The 26110-nt window shown below is 55.6% G+C and overlaps 1 protein-coding gene across 1 annotated transcript; it reads right to left on the bottom strand.

Annotated features, from left to right (window-relative positions):
* Positions 1–205: 205 nt before the first annotated feature.
* On the bottom strand, positions 206–26050 carry LOC136388407 (uncharacterized). Its single transcript, XM_066360278.1, has 8 exons — positions 25942–26050; positions 24995–25051; positions 22642–22783; positions 15401–15522; positions 10054–10295; positions 4729–4853; positions 3766–4109; positions 206–1232 (listed from the first exon to the last, which is right to left on the bottom strand). The coding sequence occupies exons 1-8, from the start codon at positions 26048–26050 to the stop codon at positions 1018–1020; spliced, it is 1356 nt and encodes a 451-aa protein (XP_066216375.1). The 3' UTR covers positions 206–1017.
* Between the last annotated feature and the right edge of the window lie 60 nt (positions 26051–26110).

Here is a 26110-nt window from a genome sequence, read left to right as displayed (position 1 = left end):
CCTGCTTGGCCTCCATCCCACCGAAAAGGCAGCCTCTTGCCACCACCTCCGTTGCGGTATTTGTCTAGTTCAGCACTATCTTTATAAGTGGCTACTCCCCTACCTGGCTTACCTTTCAAAACAGCTGACATTGATTGAGTCCTGAAACCTCTCTGACAGTAGGCCAGGTGCCTATTGGTTGCTTCCTCTTGTGACCTCCAGAACTACCCTGGTGTCTGCCTTTTACAGAAGCATACCGCCAGCCAGTCGAGGCAGCCGGCACCCGAGCCTGAGCAGCCTGCAGGGCTCAGCCCAGCTGCGAGCTCTTTGACAAGAGGGCACCCTCACCCAACTACTGGTCTCGGGCCCAGGTGCACAGCACACAGCCGGCACACAGAGGCTCCACCAGTGTGCGTGTGAATGGACAAGGTGCTCTCAGAACTTCTAGGCCTTGGCTTCACTAAAATGAGGAATTTGACCATGGTCTCCAGTCCCCTGAAGGAACAAGTCACATTTAACCAAATGTCCCTGGTTTTGCAGCAAAATGGGAGAAAGAATCGAGGACTTTATGGAGTTTTCTGGGAAGCTTATAAGAAAACCCCTTTCTCCCTGTACATCTTTCATTGTTGAAAGTGCCTTTTCTTAATAAAAATGCCATAGACGAAGTGTGCTGTTGGTAGGGAGTGGTGGGCTTTGATTTGGCAGTCCCCATGTCAGTCCCCAAAGCTGTTTAAAATGTTTGTTTCCAAAGCCAAAGTCCAGGACCTGCTGGCCCAGAAGAGCTGTTGGTGGAGAAACACTGCAGCATGTGGCGAAGGCCTCTAACAGTTTCCCAAGCTCTGCACGCCCGGCTCCCTCCTCCAGATTCACTGATGATGTTTACTTCCAAGTCCACAATCGGGTTGTGTTGAAACCTGCAGCGTGAAACAGAAAATCTTGCCCGAGCGATTGCTCGATCTTGATCTTTGTCGACCGAGGGAGCCAGGTGTGGGCGGCCACTTCTGGAATAGAGGAGTCATACCTGCTCAGGGTCCTGGCTCACAGGCTGCTGGGCACTCTCATGGCCTGGGCCCTTGGAAGAAGCTTTCTCTGCCTGGGAGCCTGGAGTGGGCAGGGGAGGGAGCTGGCTGCAGGTGGGACCAAAGCTGAATTCCATAGGAAGGCGACCCCACTGGAACACTCTCCGGATGGTGATGGTGGCATGGGACAGGAGGACACGGGACTGCCCCCTGGAAGGTGGGGTTCTTGGATGGCTGGTGGGAAAGACAGACGGGGAACTGTAAACCTGTCTCTTTATTTCCCCCCAGCGGAAGCATGAGGCTAATCAATATGTCTAGGTAAGTGTTAATGCTGAGGTTAATTTTAAACACACCACCACCACCACCACCACCACCAAAGAAAGAAACCAATCAAATGATGGCTAAGTAGCTGTCAAAGACTGAGCTGGTGCTTTCCAAGGGTGACTCCCGGGCACCACCCAGCCAGCAAGTGCTGACTCCTAGGACAGCAAGGCGGGTTGCCAGGACATTTCCCTGCACCCCTTGTTCCCCGGTCCCTGGCATGGCCTTTTGGGTCTCCAGCCTACTAAGAGGGAGATCCTCCATTAGACACCTCATACCTTGACTTCCGTCCTCATGTGCTCCTCCCCTTCAAGGTCAAGGTCCAACCTTTCCAGACTGGCAAAGGCCTTCAGGGCAAACATGGCTGCAACACCATCTCCAGGTTCCTGCTCCCCCTAAAGGAACTGGGTCCGTAGGTTCTCCACTGCCCTGGCCACTCTCTTAGGGGCTTTTAACATGATTTTTTTTTAATCTAAAATTTCACTGGTTTTGAGAGAGTCAGTCCCAATAACCTAGCCTGCATTACTGGACATGGAAGCTTGGTCCGTTACTTCATGGATGATATTTACTCTCTATGTGCTATCTTATCTTCAGATGTGAAGCAGTTTGAAGTCCTGGCCTTTCCCTTGTGTTCCTAGCGTCCTCCCCTCACCTGGCACAGGGAGGTGGTCACTCCTCAGGGATTTTGAAGTAGATCCCTTGAAGGAGAGGACAGCAGATCCCTGTCCCTCTCACTGGGCAGAGAGTGCAGTGCCTGGAGCTCCCTCCTGGCTTGGCTGCCTGTAGAGGTTGTCAATGACCTGCCCGCTGTGCACAGGGCACTTTATACTAAGCACAGCTCAACCCTAAGCAGCCCTGCAGACAGCTGCTCTTCTCCCTGCTCCCAGCTTTGGAAACTGAGGCTAGAGGCTGACCTATCACCCTGAGCCACATCCCTGGAGCTGCAGGCCTGGGCTTGGTGCCCGGTGGCCTGGCTCATGTGTCCTCACTTTTTCCACTGTGCCCACCGCCCCCCTCCCAGACTCTGTGACCTTGGACAGTCACAACTGCCCTGCGTCCTTTCCGACTGTAAGCTGAGAGGCTGGGCTGGCAGGTCTCAAACGTCTCCTGCCAGCTCAGATTCTGAGTTGTGCCTGGGGGTGTGACTGTGACATGCCCCAGAAGCCAGCTGCCACTGCCCACGAGGGATGCATTTTTTCCTGTCTCGCTGAGGGAAGCGGACACGTGACTTGTGCCGGCTGAGCACTTGTAGTGAATTATGATCACCGTCTTGTGCTCTGTGCTCTGGAAGTGCGTCCAGGTCCAGGGTTGGCCTCCAAGCCCGTGGCCTCCAGAAATCAGCTCCCTTTCCAGAACCTCCCAGGCCAAGGCAGGTCAGCTGAAAGTCACCCACCCCGGCCTTTTGGAAACACACAGTAGACAGATGGCTCGGTGTCTGAGGAGGGGACACCCACTGTGCCTTCCTACCCGCCTGCTTGCTCTTCCAGTGACTCCCAGTCCCACCCACTGCTTTGGTCTAAAAATACTCTCTGGCTTCTTGCTAGAAACCAGCAGGGGTGATAGATCTGCCCATAAGAGGGAGGCAAATTCACGGGAGAGTGGGAATCCAGGGTGGCTGCCCCGTGTGTCCTCAGCACTCATGCACGAGGATGTCGGGGAAACAGAAGGCTGGTTCCCAGTCAGACCCGGGCCTCCTGGCATAGTCACTTCTGCCCTTGTTGGAAGGGAGACGAGAAGTTGGCTGGAGAGGGGCCTTTCAGCAGGATCTGAGGTCCAACTGGGACTTTCTGGACTGGGGGATTCTTTAAGGGCAGGACCCCATGGAATTCTCTCTGGGTCCCTGGAGCCAGGCACAGGTCCTGGAGCAAAAACTCAGGCAGCCATGCGGGTGAGACGGGGCTCATTCCCAAGAGAGATTCCCTGACCTGTCACCCATTTTGTCCAGAGCAGTTCTGCTGGGTGAACTTGGCTACTTTAAATACTTATTAATTCACATAAAAATAACAACATAAGTCCTTCATATGTTAACATATATAACACATTGATAAAAATAATTTTAGTGCTCAAAGCACCCCCCTTCCAGTTTTTTAAAACAGTTTTGCAAATTTCTTCAATTATTGATATAATAGAAGGTTGCTGGGTTCACGTGTCAGCTGCTACAACCAATCTGCTAAAATAACATCATATTTGTAGACGTCTGTGCAGAAAATTGAGCCTCCCACGAATAGTTGGTATGGAAAGGGGGATCAATTGAACAGTGGTTTCAGGTCATTGCAGATACTCCCCGATACTGCACCAAAATTCAACAGGTGGATATTTATTCTCTTTTTTAATTTAATGACTGTATTGCAGTATATTTACATGTGATAAAATTCACACTCTTACAGGGCACTATGCCCTTCGCAGCCCAGTCTTTAAGTCACCGGGCAGCCTCCGCCACACGCACCTGGGAAGGCTCCGAGCGGTTCTGGTGCAGCCCAGGACGTGAGGCCGGCCTGTGTCCCGAGCCTGTAGGCTCCGCCACGTTTTCCCACCTCGATCTGCAGGAGCTTCCTGAGGACCCGGGGGCGGGGGGGCTCCAGGGACGGCACCGAAGCAACAAGCTTTAGGAAGGTGAGCACTGCGCAGTTGAGAGACGGGGGCCCAGAGAAGGATGAGCCAGAGTGGTCCAGCTGCTGGTGAGCACCCAGCTCCTGGCTCACTGCTATTTCCACAATACCTTCTGGCCACAGCCGAGTGACGTGGGTAGGGGTGATGTTTCTGAAACGTCCCTGGCCATGGCACCTATAGCTGAAGAGACATTGACCACTTAGATCAGTGGGCAGGACACCCAGCTGTCTGTCCATTGCCCCTTCCTGAGTGCACGCACACTCAGAGAGCCCCCAGGCACACCCTGGGAGTGGGCGTGGAAGGGCACAGAGGTGGTCCAGGCCCCTTGGATTTAATCAGTTTACAAGAAAAAGCTTCCTTCAGTGTTGCACCCTCCCACGGCGCTGGGGAATGGCGGGCGCTGAGTGCACATTTGTTGGACAATGAGTCATCCCCTGGCCGGGTGGTGGAGAGGAGACAGAATCAAAGTTGCTCCCTGCCTGCTGCCTCAAAGCCTCCATTTTTCTCTGCTAACATAATGTAAGTGGTATTTATTTCAAAACAGAAAAAGAACATTGGCCTCAGCAGACTGTGACCTTCAGCGAATCACTCCCACTTGTGCAGGGTGGGCACAACACCAGGGTGGGAGGTGGCTGCCACAGGGGCTCAGTTCTGTGTCCTCCCTGGGAGCTGCCCTTGAAAGCCAGGCATTGCCCAGAGCCAGGTAGTCCCTCAGCTGTGTGTCTGGCCTTTGAGTGAGCATGTGCTGCCCACAGCAGAGAGCCGGGAGCCCCCCTACACCATGGCTCTATTTCCTCACCCAGCAGAAGGCAAAGATGAGAGTAAGAGAGCCCCCGGACTCCACATTGCACAGCCGCATGGGGAGTGGAGGCCACATTCCTGGACTGTCAGCTCACGGCCACACCTGTCACCTTGAGCAGGTACCTGTGGGCAAGAATGGGTATATGTGTTTATACTTGTGCATGTGCATGACTATGTGTGTGCACATATGTGTTTCTGCATCAGCAAGTATGTGCATGCATGCTTGGATGCATGAACACCTGTGTGCAAACATGCATGTGTGTCTGTAAATGCATGTGCATGTGTGTGTCTTTGTGCATGTGTCTGTGTGTGCATGCATGCTTGTGTGTGTGTGTGAGCATGGGCATGGGCATGTGTCTGTGTGTGTACATATGCATTTGTCTCTGTGGGTGCTCATGACCGTGTGTGCGCATGTCTGTGCACAGTGTAATTTCACATCTGCGTGTGTGAGCCTGTTTGTGTATTCATGTCTGTGTGTATGTATGCGCATGTTTACTCCTCGGCAATCCAGAGGACCGTGGAGGTTTGAGTTAGCAAGGGAGGGGGGTGGAAAGACAGTCCTAGTGACCATTTCCTGGGCCTGGGCCTGCCTTCCACCCACCCACAGTCTGCTCAGACACCGAAGGCCTCAGGACATGGCACTCCCCAGTCAAGGTCAGCAGTCTGGGACGCTTCCCAGGATGCTGCTGCCAGTACCTTTGACCATTTCCTCGGCTTATTTCCCAACTGTTCCCACTTGAGGGCATCCTGCCAGGTGCTGTGGTTCCAAGCCCACTCTGAGATTTAAGAGCCTGCAGCAGCGTCGTCCAGTGAAAGCTCTGTCTTCCAGCTGCACAAGGACTGTCCCCACCCCGCAGGGTGACTGTGCAGTCTGCTCCAGGCAGCCTCTAGGGACCCTGTCCTGCTGATCTGCCTCCATCAACACCGAGCTTACTGCCTAGCTGCCCAGGGCTCAGGGGACTTCTTTCTACACCTCAGCTGTAATGCGAACAGTGTCAGTTCCTTGATCATTTGCTTCATTGGGAACAAAGGCAGAATTGTAACAGCTTGTGAGAATGGGGCAGCAGCATGTGCGGCACAAAGAATTTATTTTTTCCTCCACTGATCTGAGCCCTCTCACCAGGCCCAGGGACCGCCTGGGAACTTGGAAGTGGCTTCTGGGAGAGAGCTGGGGCAGGCAGTGTGGGTGGCCGGCCAGCCATTGCCGGTCATGGCTCCTGCAGTCCCCAAAGTGCCTTGAGGGGTATCTGTTCTGTCCCTCAACACCACGATTATCCCACATGCATGTCTGGGATGCGCTTGGCCTCTCCCTCCTTGCTGTGGACACCAGCCTTTCCTGCCGTTATCCTTTGGGCTCCTTGCTGGGTCTGTGGCCTGTGTTCAGGCCTTAAGCACTGTCCCTTGCTGCTCCCAGCTCTGCCTGTGCAGTCCTCCAACTCCTGGTGTTTCTCCATCCCCTGCCTTGCTCCGTGAACCCCACAGGAGGCAGCTGCCCTCAAATTGCCCTGATGTCCCTCAATGCTCTCCTTCTTGGCCAACAGCGCCACCTGCCAGCAGTTCTGCCTAAGCCAGACCTCGGGGATTTGGCCTTGACACCCCACATCCCCTGCTCCTCCATACTCATCACCTCTGAAAGTCAAGGTCCTCCAAGAGCGTCTCTTTCATCACCTCCCCACCTCACTGCTGCCACCCCTTGCCCGTGAGGACCTCAGAGTTTCCACCTGCTCCCTAAGCAGCCCCACCTTCACTCTCTTGCCCCTCAAACACTCCTCTAAAAGCACCTCTTATCTATCACTGTGCTGCCTAAAATGTCTCTGAGCCTTTACACTGCTGCAGGAGAACGTCTCTTATCCTAAGAGGTCTCCCAGGCCCCCTGGCAGGGGAACTGTAGGGTCACTGAACATGCAGGGAGGAGAGCAGGGGAGAAGAGAGGTGACTTAGATCTTGGCTTTGACCCTGAGGAGTGCCAGGTCAGGGATGAGTGCTACAGAGTCAGGAAAGGTCACCCCATGGATGGGGTAGGGGTAAGGAAGGCACTGTGAGGTCCTGGAGGTGGTGTGGACAGTGTGGAGGGAGTTGAGCATGGCGAGCCAGGGACAAGTGGCAGTGAGGTCAGTTCTAGGCAGAGCACAGCCAGCAAAGGCCCAAGGGAGAGGGGAAGGCTCTGAGGCATGCCCAGAGCAGCCTTTATAAGAACGAGCTCATTGAATCCTCACTTGGCCCTACAGGATGGGACCAGTGAACCCACTCTGCAGGTGAGAAAACTGAGTCAGAGAGAGGCCACACAGCTAGGGTGGTGGAGCAGGGATTGAACCAGGGACTCAGGTCTGGAGTCCAGGTACCCAAGCACTGTGCAGTCCTGTCCCTGAGGGGGAAGGGAGCCAGGGGCAGGGCTCCAGGGCCCAGCCCCATCCTATGCCAGGTGCAGGGTTGGGCTGGGAGGAGGCATTGGTGCTCTGAGAGGAACTGGGGTTAGGAAAAAGACATAGATGGGGGGGGGCATGATGACTAGAGGGTGCCAGGCCCTTTGCCCTGGAAGGAGGGCGGGAGGACCAGGTGAGGGGTGAAGAGACACCTGGTGGGATGTGGGAGGTAGGAGCTGAGCTGGAACTCAGGGCCTCACTTCTGGGAGCTCACCTGTAGCCACCACTTAGAGCAGCAGGGGCCCAGGGGGTGCGCTGGCATCAGCCCTCAGAGCCCAATGAGACCAATAATCCAGATAAAAGACTAGGGAGGGGCTGTCAAGTAAACTATGGTCCTCCCTGGGGCAGGAGGCCTTTGAGGGTGTGCTGAAGTCACACCCCCTGGAGCCAGGTGCTCAGACACTCCAGCCTTCCACCAAGCCACCGTGCCAGGCAGCTGGAGTCCCTGGTTCTTCTTTGCTAGACAGCAGTGGAAGAGCCTGTAGCACTGGTCAGCTGTCCCTCAACCCCCACCCCGCCCACCCTGGGTGGCCAAGGGTGTCCTCAGGTTCTGATCATCGCCCAGCCACTCCACACCTGGGACCCCGGTCCAACAGCTGACAGCCTGGGCCTGGCTTCCACAGAACAATAGAGAACCACAGCCCCCTACCGGCCCAGCCTGGACCGTTTGCTCTGCTGCGGGGGAGACGGCTCCTCGTGGGAGTCGAGTTCTGGCTCTAGGCCCTGGCTGGTCCAGACCATGGGGTGACCTTGGCCTGGCCTTTGGACTCTTGGGACCACGTCATACAGCCACTGAGTGAGGCACTCTGACCTGGTGGCTTCAGGGGACAGCACTGCCTGTGACAATCTGCCCACATCACCCCCCACCCTGATGACCCCCTGACCCCGAGTGGGTCAGATAGATGACTACTGCCCACAGCACCGTCCAGCACAGACCACAGAAAATGTCACTACCAGATGAAATTCCAAGGTGGAGCTGAGCCCCCTCTCACATGTGGGGAGCCCTGAGTCTCTGCACACGGCTTCACAGGTGATCAGGCCTGAGAGGCCAGCAGTGCTCAGAATGCACAAATCTTGCTGTCCAGCGGGGAACGGCTACAGACCACCCAGCTGCCAAGGGTGAATCCTGCTGCTGAACCTGAGGCCCCAAGTGCCAGACACCCATCGCCCAGATGCTGAAGGAGCCCCTGATTCACCATCCTGGCCTCATCTGCACCAGCACGCTGTGAATCCAGAGGCCTGATGAGATTGTTCCTGGCATGACCTTTATTCTGGGTCACCCTGGCCACTTGGATGGCTTCACACCTTCAGCTCCTGCCACAGGCCATGCCTCCCAAGTCTGGGCCTGGGCCCAGCCCCAGCCGTGGCTTCAGGAACCACACTCTTACTAGATACCTGCTTCTAGAAGTCTCTGGGCCCCATCCCATCAATTCCCCCTCCTTGGCTTTTCTATGGGTTTAGGGACTTCCCTGCCCTGCTCTCTGGTGTCAGCCAGTGCTTGGTACCACAGTCCTGAATAGGCCTGGGGGTCTCAGGGAGAGTTCAGCTGATATCCCGTGATGACAGAAGTAGTTCTGAATTACTCTTCCGCATGTAACCTCACCACTGGGACCTCTGGGCTTACAGGTGTCTCCTTCCTGTCCCCCCAATCCCTTCCTGCAGCCTCAGCACCACCTCCCACACCTCCTTGCCTGCAGTTCTTTCTCCCTGCCTGAGTTCTTTCCCTCTTTCCACCGTCCACAATGAACGCAGACCTCACCCGAAGACCTCAAACCCCTCCCTCCATCCTGGGGCTTTTGCCCAAGTCTTCCCCCAGCTCTAATGCCATTGGGGTGGGACCCAGGAGGGCAGTGGGAATGGGGATGGGAGGCCTGGTATTGGGGGTGGGGGATGGGGTGGCTGGTGCTCCATTTGTCGGAGTACAGCCTTGCCCCCGCTTCAAGTGGCTCCTTGCTGGGTGCTTGCCTGTGAAGTCCTGCTACCCAGCCCCCATTTTCTAATCCAGAATCCACATGGCAGCCAGAATTAACTTAAACACACACCTGATCTTGTCACTCACCCACTAAAACCTCTGGTGGCCCCCTGTGGCCCTCAAGGACCCAAGGGTGCCCAAGATTGTTTGTGGACTACTCACTTGCCTCTTGCCTCCCAGCTCTCTCTCTCCAGGTGCTCCCTCACGTGTGGACACCACAGACTTCCCTCCCCACCCTTACCCCTTGCCTGCAACCGGCTCCTTGCCCCAGAGGAACATGGGTTAGTAATCACATCACCTCCTCCAGGAAGCCTTCTGGTTCCCCAAGCTGATGAGAGCACATTTCCCAAGACCCCTGTGTGCTCCTTGCAGCTGCCAACACCCCACAATGTTGTCTACTTCTGTGCCTGTCTCCCTGATGAAGCTGTACACTCCCAAACTACAACAGATGGACGCACCCTCTCCTTGCGGCAGGATATGGAGACCTGAGATGGGGTGTGCTGGCTTTGAGCCCACCCACCAAGTGCTCTTCCCAGTTAGCATGTGACCTCAGGGACCGCTTCTCCTCATAAGCCTCAGTTTCCTCATCTGTGAATTGGGTGCTGCACCGGGGCAGTGGGGTGTGGTGGGTGAGCAAATAGGTAGGGTCCAGTAGACACTTTTAATGACAGCTCTGTCTCTCACCACTGTGTGACCTTGGGTTGACCTTGCTCAGCATCTGTCCCCTGGCTGTGAAATGGGGACAATAGTCATACCTGCCTAGAGCCTGAGATTGCAGAGGTGATGTGGGCAGAGGCCATGACAGGCCTGTAGGAAGGCCTAGGGCCCTGAGCACCCAGGGGGCTCCCAGCCCACTCAGTCAGGAGGCTACCCCCGGAGGCATCACAGGGGAGGGAAGGGAGGACAGGTCAGGAGACAGTGGACATACCTCTGGCCCTTGCTTGGCTTCCGCCCTTGGGAAGGTCACCAGCTTCCTGAGCTGACCGCTCCTCAGAGGCCCCTGACAGGGCCAGGTCCTGCCTGTATCCCCAGGCCCTGGGTCATGGCTGGCAGCTCGGCTGTGCTGGGAGCCATGGCCCAGGTTGAATGTGGCACTTGGCCAAGCCGTGTCTCTGCATTTAGAACTGGAATTGCAGCCGTGGAAAGCAGAGGGCATGTCCTCCTCCTCTACTGACGGAGAGGCCGAGGGGGCGCCTCCAGGCCAGTCCAGCCCTGGCCCCTGGGCAGCATCCAGCCAGAATGGGCTCCGTGTCTGTTCTTAGAGTTAGCCTCAGGTTTGGGGCAGGAGCTCTCTAACCTGACCCATTCCAGCTGGAAGCACCACTGTGACACCTTCCCTGGCCTTTGTCTTCATCAGTCCAGTGGATGCTGTCTAATCTATAGTGGTGGTGGGGTGTCACATGGGCTGGCCAGCGTGGGGTATGAGGGGCAGGATGGGCAGGGAGTCCTGACAGCCAGTGCTCGGGTGGTTACAGGAGGCCTCCTGGAGGAGGGAGCTAGTGCTGGGAGAGAAGAGGTAGGGGTGGGGGCGGGGGCGGGGGCGGGGCTGGGGGAGGAACAGGGGCTGTGCTGGAGAGCCAGGCCAGAGGACTAGCAGCACCAACAAGGCCGGGGCAGGGAACAGTAGACACTGGCTCCTGGGGAACCAGGACCCTACTTCTTCCTTCTTACTAAGAGGTCTCGACTTCTTTTGCAGCAGCGAAACACAGTTTTTGCTCACTTCTGGGTGTTTGCTTGTGTTGTGTCCTCCACTTGAAAAGTACCTCCCTTCTTCCCCCTGATGAACTTCTGTTCATCCTTCAAAACCTAGCTCAAACATTACCTCATTTGTCTGCCTGTCTCATAGATGTTCAGAGTACCAACTCTATGCTAGGCACAGGGCACAAAGCAACAGGGCTCCAGCCTATGCTTCTCAGCGGCAAACCTTCCTGCAGCATGGAGCTCCAGTGGCTGCCATGGCGATTGTCATCTGTTGGTGTGGGTCTTAGTCTAGAAGGGGCTTTGCTGAGACTCTTTGAGTGTACTGCTCAGCATGGCAGCACTGAGATGCCGCATTTGAAGGTGAGGGTGGGGCCTGACCAGACAGTGGCGCAGTGGATAGAGCAGAGGATTGGGAAGTGGAGAACCCAGGTTCGAAACCCCAAGGTCGCCAGCTTGAGTGTGGGCTCATCTGATTTGAGCAAAGCTCACCAGCTTGAGCCCAAGGTCTCTGGCTCAAGCAAGGGGTTACTCGCTGCTGAAGGCCCACAGTCAAGGTGCATATGAGAAAGCAATCAATGAATTGAAGTCCTGCAACGAAGAATTGATGCTTCTCATCTCTCTCCCTTCCTGTCTGTCTGTCCCTATCTATCACTCTTTCTGACTCTCTCTCTCTGTCTCTGTCAAAAGAAAAAGAAAAGAAAAAGAAAAAAGAAATGAAGGTGAGGGTGGGGAGGCCACAGGGTGGGAGGAGGCACTCCGAAGCAGGGAGGGGAGCCCTGTGCAGGCTCTGAGCACCTCATGGCCTTTGTCTTGGGGCAGTGGCCCAGGACATTTTGAATCCATGACACACATACTTCCTCTTGTCTGTGGGGCTAGGTGGTGCCCCACATTTGATTCAGACATGTCCTTATGACCCCTGCCAGATGCGGGGTCAGAGCAGAGACTGTGGGTGACATCACCCTGAGCTCACTCAGGGAGAGTGGCCCCCCAGGAGGACGGGTGCTGGGACAGCAGTGTGCCCCTTGTTTAGAGAACAGCAGACTGAAACCGTGCAGCCCCGTCCTGGCCTGGTGTGAGAGTCAGGCTTGAGCATGCTGCTGGCTCCTCCTGGGCTGGGGCGATTTTCTGTCTGTCCTGGCACTCAGCCTGGGTGGGGAAGGACAAAGCACCTACTGCCGACACAGAGGGTGTTGGGAGGAAAATGGTGTCATGCTGTCCTTTGGTCCCTGGGGTGTCTATCCAGGAAGGGGCTAGGGTGTGGGGCAGGGCAGGAACCAGGGGCAGGAACCAAGCAGGGCCCGGGCCCAGGCCACACCTGGGCAGATTAGTCCCGCTGGCCAGTAGTCTCAGCTCACCACCCCCAGGCTCCCTTTGGCTGGATCACAAACTGTCTGTAGAACAGAGCATACGCTAACCATGCTTTCCTGGAGGCTGTGGGAGGCTCTCCTGGGGTCCCTACTCACTCAGAGGTCACTGTAGGTCCACACTGGCCTGGAGGTGTGCTGCTTCCTTTGCAACCATCTGCCCAGGCTGAACACAGGCCCACACAGAGCTAAGCACTCAGGCTGGCTTAGGAGGACAAACGGAGAGAAGTCCCAGCAGACTCAGCAGTGGGGCTGCCTCAACCCTCCACAGCTCAAGGTGGCTGCAGGAGCCTGCCCACACAGGGCACATTCCCACTGCTCTCGGTGCCCATTTTGGGAGCAGCGTTTGGCTCTGGCCATGGGGAGTCCGCTGTCCCCCTCATCCTACAGCAGTCCCTGGGGCGGCCCCACCCAGGCCCCTGCCTGGCCAGTGAGCACCCACAGCCAGCGGTTTGGTGCTGAGCATTTATCCCAAGCATGGCCGATCAGAGGTGACTTCACAACTCTGTCAGGATTAGTGGGGAAGGGGGATACTTTCCTCAGAGTGCAATGGAAGTGTGCCATCTCTGTGGCATCGGGGGAGCCTGCCTGAGTTGGGAGGGTCACAAGGGGGAAAACAGTCAGAAGAAATGGGGAACACAGAGTCCTGAGGACACTCTTTGATCCAGCCATGCCTGATGGTGGTCCAATTCCTGGATTTTTTTTGTTATGTTAGCCAATAAATCCCCTTCTGGGCCTAGGCTGGTTTGGTTTGGGTTTCTGTCACCTATAACTAAAACTTCCCAATTAACTCTGAGACTGACTCTAGAATTGACCAGCCCTTTCAGGCATGAGTAGTCCCTGGTGCCCACATAGGGTCTCTTGTCCTCCCACTCCATCAGTATACCATGTAGCAACCCACACTGTCGTGTGCCAGTGCAACCTGCAATTGTGCAGGTCTCGAATGGGAATGGTGGAGGATTAGAAAATAAACACAGAAATAAAAAGAATGGGATCGGGATAACTCATTGCCAAGACTGATGGTCTGCAGAGCAGCCTGCACCCCCCAAACACTTTATTTATAGTGCAGGAGAGCAAAGCCATTTGCAAAACAAAGAGATCTCTGATACAAAGTCACGTTTCTGAGGCAAACCAAGAATGCTCCCAAGAGCCCAAAAAACTCTCCACTATGCATAACATTTTAGCTTCACCAAACAATGGGTAAAAAGAAAACTGCCTCCAGTCTCTTACAGGGACATGGGAGATGGGAAGAGTAGAAACAGTCAGCATCACAGCTAACAGGGAGGTGTGGGGAAGGGCATGTAAATTGCCTTTTACCAACTTAATCAAACAATCAGAGGCTGTGGGGAAGAGCTTAGCCTTTGGCTTAACCCTTAAACTGCAAGGATCTTTGTCAATTCACAGTCTCCTACAGCCTCTAGCAACTAAATCAAACAAGTGAGGTGGGGGATGGGCAGCAAGGAGTCCTGTCAGCTCACTGCCAGTCCCCCACACCTCTGTCCCCCAAAACTCTAAACTTCAAGGACTCTGTCAGCTTGCAGCCTGTTTCCCACACCACACAGTTCCCCACAACACACACATATGACTATGGGGTAGGCGTGTGGGAGTTTCTCAATCTTCTTCTGACTTCATACCTGGCAAACTTCTCCTCATGCTACAAAACCCAACTCAGGACTCACCTGTCCTATGAAGCTCTCCATGAACTCTTCCCCACACCACGCCGCTGTGTGGGTCCTCTCTCTCCCCTGTCCTCTGCCTCCAAGGCCCCCAGCATCCCTCCCCTGTGTGTCTCCCAGCCGAAACATAGCGAAGGACAAATAGTTTTGAGGGCTGCATCCCTCAAGGTGATGAACTTCTGTTCTGGCCTGTCTGCCCTGGACTGTGAGCTGCTCCCCATCTGCCCCCAACTTTCTCTAAGTGCCGGTGCCAGGACTCGAGAAGGTCTGGGTACAGATGTGGGGGCAGAGAGGAAAGATGGCTGCCAGGAAAGCTCTGCAGAGGTGAGAGGCTGCCCTCTTGCCTCCAGGATGAGTTGGTGGAGGCGAGGCCAGGCATGCCTGTGTTTGTGCAAGTATGCCTGAGGCCCCAGTGCCCCAGAAGGGGCATCTTTCAGGCTGTGAGACCATGGGCAGGTTGCTTATCATTGATAAAGGGAGAAAAAACTGACACCTACAGGAGAGTCAGGTGACATAGTGGCTAATAGGAGCTGGGACGCTGCCCTAATGACAGGCCCCAAGGGAGGTGACTGAGGAGAAGGGGTAGCAGGTGGACCCAGCAGAGGCTGCATGCCATGTGCTCCGGGTGCCAGTGACCTCCAGTGGCTGCAGGGAAGCTGGCAGGAGAGGGTCACCTCTACTTCAAGTGAGGCCCTTGGAACTTGGAGGGATCATGACAAGGCTATGAACAAGGTGGCGGAGGACTAGGTGGCATCTGGCCCAAGACAGCTAGGCAGGACAGTGGCCTTGCTCAAGCCCAGCGAGCCTGCACAGCCTATGGCCTCCCCAAAAGGTTACCCAGCTGAGCACTGGCCTATCCCAGAGTCTGTTGGCGCAGCCAAGCCCGCCGGCCTGGCCAGTTCCTGGCCTGCTCCCCACATGCCCACTGGCTCCCCTGGAGTTGTGTTGGCTGCCACCCCACCCACTGCCAATGGGGCAATCTCACCCTCTGGGCTGCCTGCCCTTCGCTGGGGTATAGGTCAGCCAGGCAGGAAGAGTCTGTGGCTCTCATCAGCTGTCAGGGGTGGCACCTGCCCATCTGTGCAGGAATGGCAGCTGCCCAGCTGCCCCTGGCCATTTTAATGCTTCCAGCCCACCCTGTAACTAGTCTGTGCTTGGGAGCCCAGAGCTTTGCTGAGGGCGGGGAGGTCTCCTTGCAGCTGAGTGATACTCCTAGGACTCTCTTTGGGGTGGGGATCACTGGGACTCTAAGAGGGTGCCCACCCGGGCTACCAAGCAGTGACCACACTGGTAACAACAGGTGGTGTTTACTGCCCACCACTCCCGTGGGACAGTCCCTCTTCAAGGGACACCAAGAGGAGTAAGGGAGGCCTCTGGAGGTCACACCCTGTGTGACCCAGGACACGGCACTGACCTCTTGTCTGTGTCCCTGGGAAATGGGGATGGGAAATTCGCTGTGGATTGGATGAGAGACCACTGGTGGCCCCGCCCAGATCTTTGCCATCTGGCAAGTGGTGGACCCCAGAACTTTTACCCTGGGCCTTCTCCTGCTGTTTCAGCCCCATGTGGGGTGTGACCTCGGGCTGCATGGCCTCCTGCAGCCTGGCATGGGCAGCACACTTCACTCTGCAGGCGACCTTGCTGGGGAGACCCCATCTGCAGGAACCGGCATGCAGTGGGGTGGCTAAGGGAGAGGGGGAGTGCTATGTGGAGGAGGAGGCTGGCCTCATACAGCCAGGAAGGGATGCAGTTATTTTGTTTCACAGATGGAGAAACTGAGGCTCAGAGAGGAAGAGGTAGTGTGGTCCAAGGCCATGGTGGGGGTGAGTGCAGACAGATGGGGGGTTGGACCCCAGCCCCAATAGTCAGACCCCTGTCCAGTGTATGGGAGGGGCAAGGGGCGGCAGTCTTCCTGGGTGGCTGGAAGGTGGGATGGCCCACGTCCCCTACACCCCTCTCCACAGCCACTAAAGCACTATACCTACCTAAAGGGTGTTGTTGTGAGGAGGAAGGGGGCCCTGCCTTCTGCAGTGGTGGCCAGCCTAATGTGACGTTTTCTTGAGCACCAGGCGCCATCTACTGGTCACTCCAGGCCTCGCCACAGAAGCTGGACCAGAGCTGGGGCAGGCTGAGCAAGCAGTTGAGAGCCTCCCTCAAGTTTGGACCTCCCTCGTTGTGCACATAGGGAAAGTGACCCACGAAAATCAGGGTAAGGAATCTGCCACATCCCTCAGGGATGCAGGGCATGAATGAGGGACAGAAGCCAGGGGTTCTGAAATGACCCCTGGGGCCAGGGCTCATTTTCTCTCTGGGTGCACTCAGGGGACTGGCTGGGAGACCCCACTCAAGTGGCTTAGGGCATGCGGGGACCCAGCTCAACTCAGCCCTACAGGGACTCAAGTCACAGCGGGGCTTGTGCAGCCCTCTGTCAGCGGTGCTGTCTGCCCCAGCCCAGCGAGGCCCTGCCCTGCTATCCCCCAACCCATCTCATAGTTGTCTGAGACCCTAGTGAGACAGCCCCTTGCCCCGAGAGTGAGTAAACAGGACCAGGCTTCAGACCAGAGCCGGGCTCTGCCCCATCCTGAGCCCCAGCTTGCTCAGACACCTGCCTTGCACCTGAGGGTCCACCTTAGCGAGAGAAAAATGGACCCTGGGCCTTGACCAGGATGAGGGCCTTGACCAAGAATAGGAGCCCCAGCCAGACCTGTGGTGGCGCAGTGGGGTAAAGCGTCAATCTGGAACACTGAGGTTGCAGGTTTGAAACCCTGGGCTTGCCCCGTCAAGGCATATATGGGAGTTGATGCTTCCTGCTCCTCCTTCTCTCTCTCTCTCTCTCTCTCTCTCTCTCTCCACCCCCCTCTCTGAAAATTGAATAAATAAAGTCTTAAAAAAAAAAAAAAAAAGAATAGGAGCCCCAGGAACAGTGTATTATTGTAGTTCCTGTCCTTGTGGTTCCCAGCCCTGAGCCCACCTTGGGGCCTTCTCAGAACACATGGATCACAGCCCAGCTCCAAACACTGTCTGGGACCCAGCTGGGCCTGGATCCCTGGGCACCGCTGCTGCTGTTCCCACTGTAGTTCCCCAGCCAGGCCATGGGGGCAGGGCATGAGGAGCACTCCATGACCCCGAGGACCCAGGAGGAGTGGACAAGGCAGCCTGGGGGTCTCTTAGATGTCCTTTGGGCAAGGTGTGCAGAAAACAGAGAAAACAGGGAGCACAGCGGTGGGGCCTGGATCTACAGGTCTGGCTTCCTGCACGGTGGGCCCAACTGGCTCCTCTGGGGCTCAAAGGCCTGTATTCAAGTCCATCGGGGCCCCCAAGTTCAGTTCCAAATCTCATCTGCTTAAGACCTATTCCCAGCCTGGCTCCTCTGTCTCAGTGACAGTCCACCTGTCAACCCAGAGAGGCCTGAGGCTTGCCCACTGTCCCTACCTCTGCTCCAGTCAACCCCAAGGTCTCACTAGTGTCGCCTCCCAATATTTCTCAAACAGGCCCACTTCATTGCCACCTTCGGTCACCACCATGCTTCAGATACACCTGCTTTGGCCTGAGCCCAGTAGCTGCCACCTCTCAGGCTTTCTGCCTCCATGGGCCTGTCTCCCCTCTTGGCAGCCAGGGAGACCTTTAACACACACACAGCTGCCAGACCAGGCTGGGTGACAGGCCACTGTGAGGGCTTCCTGTTCTGCAGGCAGGCTGTAGGCTCCATCCTAAAGGACAGCGCTGGGCTTTATCTCCCCACCCCCCAGCATTTGCCGGCCCTGCCTGCCCTGCCAGCATCTGGGTCCATGGGCCCATAGTAGCCAGAAAACCAATCTTCTTGCCCTCAGTCTAGGAAGAGATGGGCTCAGAGAGGACCGGAGGCTTGCCTGAGGTCACACAGCTGGCAGGTGGCTGAGCCAGACCCTTTCTGTTGGGTGGTCTCCTGACCCTGTGTTCCTTCTGCCACACCCCAGGCCCCTGCATGGCATTTCAGGGCCTCCTGAAGCAAACACCTATGGGCCAGAGGGCCTAGCTGACCGCTGGCCTTCCTGGTGCCACATGGGCCCCTCTAGCTACCTCTATCTGGTGGTGACCACAGACTACTTGCAGGATGTCCCCCAACCCCCTGCCCCATTGGGGACCTACTAGGTACTGCCCGAAGCCTCAGCTCCCTCTGGCCAAGTAGGTGGTGGCCATCTTGCTGGGCCCCTCAAACTACTGGGGCCCTGGATCCTCTGGTGATCTCTGTGGACATGGGCTCCGTTGCTCCTGAAACTGGCCATTCTCACCTGCTCTGTCCTCCCACACACACACACACACACTGCTCTGAGTACATGCCAACACGGATGTCCAGGATTTGAGAAAGTTGAGGGTTGCAAGTTAAGCCCACCAGGTACAGCCCTACCACCTCTGAGCCAAAGTCAAGTCACTTCTTTCTGGGGAGCAAGGGGGCCTAGACATGTGATGTGCAGGTGGCCACTTTTCTGTAGCTGAGGTGGACCCTCAGGAGCAAAGCAGGTGGCCTGGGCACCTGGGAAGGCCTTGGACCTGGACCTGGCCTGCTTCCTTGCCCACAGAGGAAGGACTTCAGAACTCTACTTGTTACTCCTCTGCAACACCACTCCCTCCGCCCCCCCCCCCCAGGCAGCCAGGGAAGGCAGGACAGCTACAGGCCCTGGGGTGGACAGACTGATGCCATCCTCGCTCTGTCCCAGCCTGCCTTGTGGCCTTGGGAAGTGTCCTATGGAAAGGTGTAGGCAGGGGTCAGACTTGCAGGCGTGGCCAATAGTTTTGCCCCCGAGCCAGATTAGAAAGAAAACTTTTTTCATGGGTCGGATGAAATATTTGAAATATTAAAATTAAAAAATGTTAAATACAAAATTATTCATTTAGGTAAACAAAATTTTATTATGTAATTTGTTTATAAATAAATGTGAGTAAGCCTGACCAGGTGGTGGTGCAGCGGATAGATTGTTGGACTGGGATGCAAAGGACCCAGGTTCGAGACCCCGAGGTCACCAGCTTGAGTGCGAGCTCATCTGGTTTGAGCAAAAGCTCACCAGCTTGGACCCAAGGTCGCTGGCTCCAGCAAGGGGTTACTCAGTCTGCTGAAGGCCCGCAGTCAAGGCACATATGAGAAAGCAATCAATGAACAACTAAGGTGTTGCAACGCGCAAAGAAAAACTAATGATTGATGCTTCTCATCTTTCTGTTTCTGTCTGTCTGTCCCTGTCTATCCCTCTCTCTGACTCTGTCTCTGTAAAAAAAAAAATGTGAGTGAAAAAAATTTTAATATATAATATTCTTTTTATTCTTTTTATTTTTTATTTTTTTATTTTATTTTTTTACAGAGACAGAGAGAGAGTCAGAGTGAGGGATAGACAGGGACAGACAGACAGGAACGGAGAGATGAGAAGCATCAATCATCAGTCCTTCGTTGCGCATTGCGACATCTTAGTTATTCATTGATTGCTTTCTCATATGTGCCTTGACCGTGGGCCTTCAGCAGACTGAATAACCCCTTGCTCGAGCCAGTGACCTTGGGTCCAAGCTGGCGAGCTTTTTGCTCAAGCCAGATGAGCCCGCACTCAAACCGGCAACCTCGGGGTCTCAAACCTGGGTCCTCCGCATCCCAGTCCGACACTTCATCCACTGTGCCACCGCCTGGTCAGGCTATATAATATTCTTTTAATAAAAATATTTTTTTGCCTGACCAGGAAGTGGCACAGTGGATAGAGCGTCAGACTGGGACGCGGAGGACCCAGGTTCGAGACCCTGTGGTAGCCAGCTTGAGCACAGGCTCATCTGGTTTGAGCAGGGCTCTCCAGCTTGAGCACAAGGTTGCTGGTTCCAGCAAGAGGTCACTCGGTCTGCTGGAGTCCCCAGTCAAGGCATATTGAGAAAGCAATCAATGTACAAATAAGGTGTCACAACGAAGAATTGATGCTTCTCATCACTCTCTCTTCCTGTCTGTCTCTATCTGTCCCTCTCTCTGACTCTGTCAAAAAAAATTTATTTTATTTTATTTTATTTATTTTTTATTTTTTGTATTTTTCTGAAGTTGGAAACGGGGAGGCAGTCAGACAGACTCCTGCATGCGCCTGACCGGGATCCACCCGGCACGCCCACCAGGGGGCGTTGCTCTGTTGCAACCAGAGCCATTCTAGCGCCTGAGGCAGAGGCCATAGAGCCATCCCCAGTGCCAGGGCCAACTTTGCTCCAGTGGAGCCTTGGCTGCGGGAGAGGAAGAGAGAGACAGAGAGGAAGGAAAGGGGGAGGGGTGGAGAAGCAGATGGGTGCTTCTCCTGTGTGCCCTGGCCAAGAATCGAACCCGGGACTCCTGCACGCCAGGCCGACGCTCTACCACTGAGCCAACTGGCCAGGGCAAAAAAAAAATTTTTTTTTAAATAATTACATACCATATAAATATCCAAACTGTATCACAATCAATCGAAACAATATTTAATTAATAGAATGAGCTTGAAGGGGTTATATCGCAAATAAAACAATTATTTCGTTTTACAAACAGCCTGGACACGTTTTCAGTTATCAACTGCAGCTATTGTCTATGCTACAATGCCACTTGATTCAGCACACTTGACCACAAAAATAACGAATTGTTTGACCTTGGGTGTGCACTGGCATACTCCTAAAAGAATGTGGGTTTCACATCACCGCTAAACGTCAAACAGTTCATATCTAGTACAGATGAGTACAAATGTTGTAAATCTTTATAATAAAATTTTTTATAAAAATAAAGAAGTATCGCAAATCCATTCGACCAATTATTGGAAGTTAACCCTAGATTAGTCACACGCGGAATTCTTTTCCGCGTATCACTATCTTCTTAAATATCTCGATTTCCAATAATCAAATACACTTCCGCTTCTGAATAGCTGAGATTTTAAAGTAGCGGAGAATATTTAAAATTTAATCGCGAGCTGCATAAACGCATTACGTGGACCGGATATGGCCTGCGGAGCCGCATGTTGGCCATGCCTAAGTCAGAGGCTCACAGCTCAGTTGCCATGACCTCCTACTGCCACACGGTGTCGCTGTTGGGAAGTGCACATACCAATGGCAGGGTGCCCAGCTGGCTATGTCTCAGGTCTCCCTCAGGCTGGTGAAGACAGGGGACAATGGGGAATGACAGCAGGGCCATGCCGCGCACCCTCTCGTGTTGGCGGGGCTGTGGGTCCTTCCTCCATAAAACAGATTATTCAATGGATTTATAATTGGTTAGAATAACGAGGAATATAATCCAGGCTAGGTTATTACCAATATCATATATCCCATACTGCGTGTTATTACATACACCCACTGCATGGAGTATGTTACGTATGCATTCATTGCTACATAGATTCAATATTGCTGTTCACTTTTCCTTTGGGTTTTAAAGGAATTGAAATAAAAGCACTTTGTGGGCCCCACACAGTATGTGAGCCTTGGCTCTGTGCCCACTGTGCTGATGGACAGGCCAGCTCTGCCACATATACCCTAGAGAGAGGGCACCCTGAGATGCTGGCCGTTGCCACCTCACCCTAATCCTAGCCCTGGGTGATGGTCCTGTCCCTTGGTGCCACGTGGCCCTGGCTCAACTGTGGACGGCAGGGCCTAATTGCTGGACTAGCTCCTGAGGGGGTCCAAGGTCAAAGGTAGCTCTTTGGACCGTAGGACTCACAGACCTCTGAATGAACCTCCCTAGACACCCCCTAGAAGCCTTTCTCAGTCTCCCAGGAGGAGCAGGCATGCCCAGCCTCACCGCAGTCCAGCCAGGAGCCAATCCCCAACCTGGAGGCAGGTGGCGCCAGGCTTCCAGCCGTGAATCAGGGCTCAGCCCCGCCCACGGTCGCCTTGCCCTTCTGTTCCCACCCTGCAACCCCCACCCAAAACTAAGCTCTGTGACCTTCTGACACCCTCACAGCATCCCACGAGATGGGATGAGTAGAGCGACTGCCCTTAGCCTTTGTCACAGAAGCCAGGCCCTTTACCCCACAGGGGCTACCTGTGCTGGGGGAGGGGGACAAAAACCAACTGCCTCAGCCACACTGATCTCTTCATCCAGTTTGTTTCAGGACTAAACTGCTTCCATATGTTGCCTAAAACCAGATGGTGGGTAGTCCCTGCCCCTCAACACTCCACAAGCCCACCTTTTGGGAGGATTCCAACACCCTCATCTCTAGGGATCACTAATTGGCAGAGGAGAGCCTGGAAATCAGTTGGCTGGAAGGTAGGGTGAGCCAGGTGTCACTGCCTCCAGGAAGCCACCTCTGACTGCAGAGCTGGATCCAGGGCTCCTCAGGGCTTTTCCCAGTTCCTTGGGCTGTGCCCACCATTGTGCTGACCGTAGTGGGTAGCTGTTGTGTGTCCCTGGTTGCTTCGCAGAGCCTGGCTTTGATGGCAGGGCCAGGAACACAGAGGAGGAAAGGTTGGATTGACTCCTTGGGGGGGGGTTCAGTCATGGTCAGCTCAGACAGACACAAACTACCATGGTTGAAGGCAGTGCCTGAGCTGCCGGGATAGACAAGGGGGCTGTATAACAGAGTCGTGACAAGTAGGAAGTCTCAGGGAGAGGCTGCACAGCTCTGAGGGCAGGGCTGCATATGGGGTGGGGTGGGGTGCCCAGAAGAAAATTAGAGGGGACACCCTGAGAGGTGCTGAGGCCTGGTGGTGGGAGCCAGGATGGAGCAAGGGGAGGGATAGAAATGATGTTCAGGGGACAGAAGTGACAAGACTGCCACTGACCATATGGTGAGGAAAGGCAGGTGGACAGTACCCAAGTTTGTCCCTCACCCTGGCCCCAGAGGATGGGTAAGGGGGGCTGGTGGGTACTCAACTGGGAAGTCCTCTGCTCTGTTGTCTCCAGCGGCAAACTCCGACACAACCATCGCGATCCATTTCAGAAGGCCCGATTGGGAAGCCCCCCTTTCAGCAGCTGCCCAGGGTGAGGACGGGTATGGGTGGGTGTCAGGAGATAGGGATGTGCTGGTCTGCCCAGGCATGGCTATGTGGGACTGGGAAAGCCTACAGAACCCAGGCAGGGGCCAGGAGGCTCATGATGGAGGGGGGCGCCCAGATGGTGGCTCAGGACAGTGATCGTGGTGGTGGGAGGGGCCAGGGCACAATGAGGGTCTGGTTAAGGCCTCAGGTTCTTGTACACCTGGCTCAGCTGGTCCCCTCCTCATGGGGTCTCTCTGGACCCCCAGCTGGGTCAGGGGCTTCCTCTGGTCCCCATCACAGCATCCCTACCCTGGATCAGTGTCTGAGGCTGCCCCTGTTCCATCCGTTCCCATCAGGCTGGGAGCATTTCAGGGCTGTGGTGGTGTCCTGTCCCGAGTGTCCATGAAGTTGGCAAGTCAGCCTGGAGTTGTCTAGTGTGTCTTTCGCAGGGGGGCAGTGGGGTGACGTGGGGGCTGATCACAGCTGGGAAAAGGATATCTGACTGGGGGGTCTATGCTGGGCACCATAGGCACTGGGGAGGGTGTGGACCGGAGGGGTGCTCTTGGGCACCTGCAGGCAAGAACAAGCTCTTCTAATACGCAGGCTAAGATTGTAGGGACAGGCCCGCAGCAGCCTGAGGTTATGAGGGCCCAAGGACTCCAGGAGTAATGTGGGTGAACACCTGGAAGGCAGTCGGCCCAAGGAGGGACACCCTGACAACTGTCCTGAGGAGGCTGGGCACAGGACGGAACTTCTGGTCTATGGTCAAGCACTAGGTCCCCAGGTGGCCTCAGGGGCCAGGTCCTGGAGCTGTTGACCAGGGCCCACACCTCCTGCCCTGTGGAGGTCTGTGTACAAGAGTGGGGGCGGAGTTACACTTCTGTGGCCTGGGTCCCAGCCCTGTGCTCACAGGAGGCGTAGGTGGGCTGGAGGATGTGATGGGGTCCAGGGTCCCAGACTCCAGCCACTTGAAGACCCTGAAAGTTGCTGGGATGGATGGGCCAGGGGCACATACAATCAAGCCTGGTGACCCCCATTAGCCCAGACACATCTCCACGGTCAGGCCGCACACGCTCTCCCACAGCAGGCATGCCCCCAGCCCCTAAGCTTCTAGAATGAACAGAGTCAATTCCAGGTTTTCATCAGAACAGCTTTTATTGAAAAGGTGTACATGCCACAGGCTCCCACATAGCTGGAGTCACTGGCGAAGCGTGGGACAGGCCCTCCCGTGGAAACGTGCCACTGGGCTCCTCAGGGAAGGCAGTAGGTTGTATAGTTATCTTCCAAGGGGCAACATCACTGCCCTGAAACCACACAACCTACTACCTCACCCCGCCGGTTCCCTGGGTACGGGAGGGCCCACCATCCCTACCGCTGCCCCACGCCAGCCTCGCCCCTGCCCGGTGGGCCGTGGCCACCAGAGCTGAGCTGGAGGTCTGGGCAGGCGTGGGGCAGGAAGAATGTGTTAACAGCGCCTCGGTTTCCCCACTCACACCATCTACCTGCACTTGGTGGAGAGAGGGCCCACATGATGTCCCTTTCTCCTACTTGGGAAAGGCCAGCAACCAGGAACGGACTTTGGCCTCCCTCTGTCCTTACGTGGAGGTGCCGTCCCTGACCAGGGGCCTGGCGCAGGGCCAGGTGTCGGGGGCTGTGCTGACTGAGGCAGGCCCTGTGGGTCTCCCTAGGGGGCCACCCCGCAACCCCAGCCGAGTCTCAGCTGCCCTGTCGCCCTCAAGCCTGTCTATTCCACCTGGTGCCCAGTGACCCCCACAGGGATGCAGCTGAGGGCACCGGCCAGACTCGGGGCTGGCCCATGGGCCTGATGCAGGGGCAGGGAAGGGAGAGAAGCTGCCCAAACTGCCCCATGGGTCCACTGGCATGGGGAAGAGGGAAGAGTCCACTCTGAGCCCTACCCTGCTTTGGACACTTTACCCAAGTATCTCCTTCAATCCTCACCTGTCCCCAATTCAGAGGATGAACATGAAGCCCAGAGAGGTCCAGGGACCTGCTCAAGGTCACACAGCAAGTGGAACCCAGGCTTTCAGAATTACTGAATGGCAGCCATGGCCCCCCACGCCCCTCCCCAGCCAGGGTCCTGGGTGCTGTCCACCGTCGATATTACAGCCTCTTCAGGAAAGACAGTAGATTGTATAGTTATCCCATAGCAGGGCAGAGCCCCAAACTATACAACCTACTACCTCACCCCAAAGGGCCGTCAGTCTTGGCGCCGGGACGAGCTTCACAGCTTCTGAGACATCTCCTGGAGGGGGGCGAGGAAGGGTTACAGGTGCAGGGGACATGGGATTGGGGTCTAGGCCTGCAGGTGCTAAGGGTGTGGGAGGAGATTCTGGCCCATGGGTCAGCTCCCCCAAAGCAGCCCCACCACAGAGAGGAGCCCCATGAGGAAACCACCAACCATGGGGGAAGGGAGGCAGGGGAGGGAACGGGAGGGATGAAAAGGGAGAAAATTGAGAGGGAAAGGTGCAATGTGGCTTTTGGGACACTGATCTCCCATCTGGACAGGAGTGGCCATAATGTCCCCACAGAACTTGTGCAATGGTGACCCAGGGAGGAAATATGTCATTTGTTGGATACTAACATGTATCAAAAGGGCACGAGTGTCCACCTATTTGATGCACTTGTGGCCTTGGGCCTACTTCCTACACCTGCTGGACAGACAGCCTCCCTCCCTGCAGGCGACCAGTGCCATGGCTCTGGTTCTTCCATCCAGTATGACCTGAGCTGTTCCCACTAAAGATGTGGCTTCAGGTGGAGGGCACAGCTTGGTCAGAGGTTTGGCTGTGGGACCATGAGGTCCCCATCTAAGGACTTCTGTACTTGATAGTGGCACCTGGAGCCAAATGAGAGGGACTACATTCCTCTCCTTCATGAGATTCTCCATGGCTCCCTACTTCCCAGAGCGAGGCTAGTGCGAGGGGTGCGTGCAGCGGTGCCAGATGTCACTCATGCCATCTGGTGAGTCACCTGGGCATTCAGCATAAGTGGCCAAGGGCAGACGCCCCACTGGCCTGTCTCCTGCAGAGTGACCAAGGGCAAGGACTCTTGGGGGCTCAGCCTGGGCAGGTGTGAGGTGCCCTTACAGGGTAGGGACTGTCTCAGCCCAGGGGCCCACCCTAACGCCCAGCTCACCATGAGGAAGGCCGGCCTTGGACAGGAGTCCCATCTCAGCACCACTTTCCAACCTGCTGGGTTTCAGGAGAGAAGGAACAAGCGTCAGGTCTGGAACAGACGCGGCCATGCCCGAGCTTGCGCAGCTGCCTCAGCGCGGGCACACGGCCTGCCACTGCCGAGGGTCCTG

This window comes from Saccopteryx leptura, chromosome 1, assembly GCF_036850995.1.
Source record: "Saccopteryx leptura isolate mSacLep1 chromosome 1, mSacLep1_pri_phased_curated, whole genome shotgun sequence".
Taxonomy (NCBI): domain Eukaryota; kingdom Metazoa; phylum Chordata; class Mammalia; order Chiroptera; family Emballonuridae; genus Saccopteryx; species Saccopteryx leptura.
The sequence above is the reverse complement of the archived record's forward strand: the minus strand, read 5'-3'. Positions and strand labels throughout refer to the sequence as shown.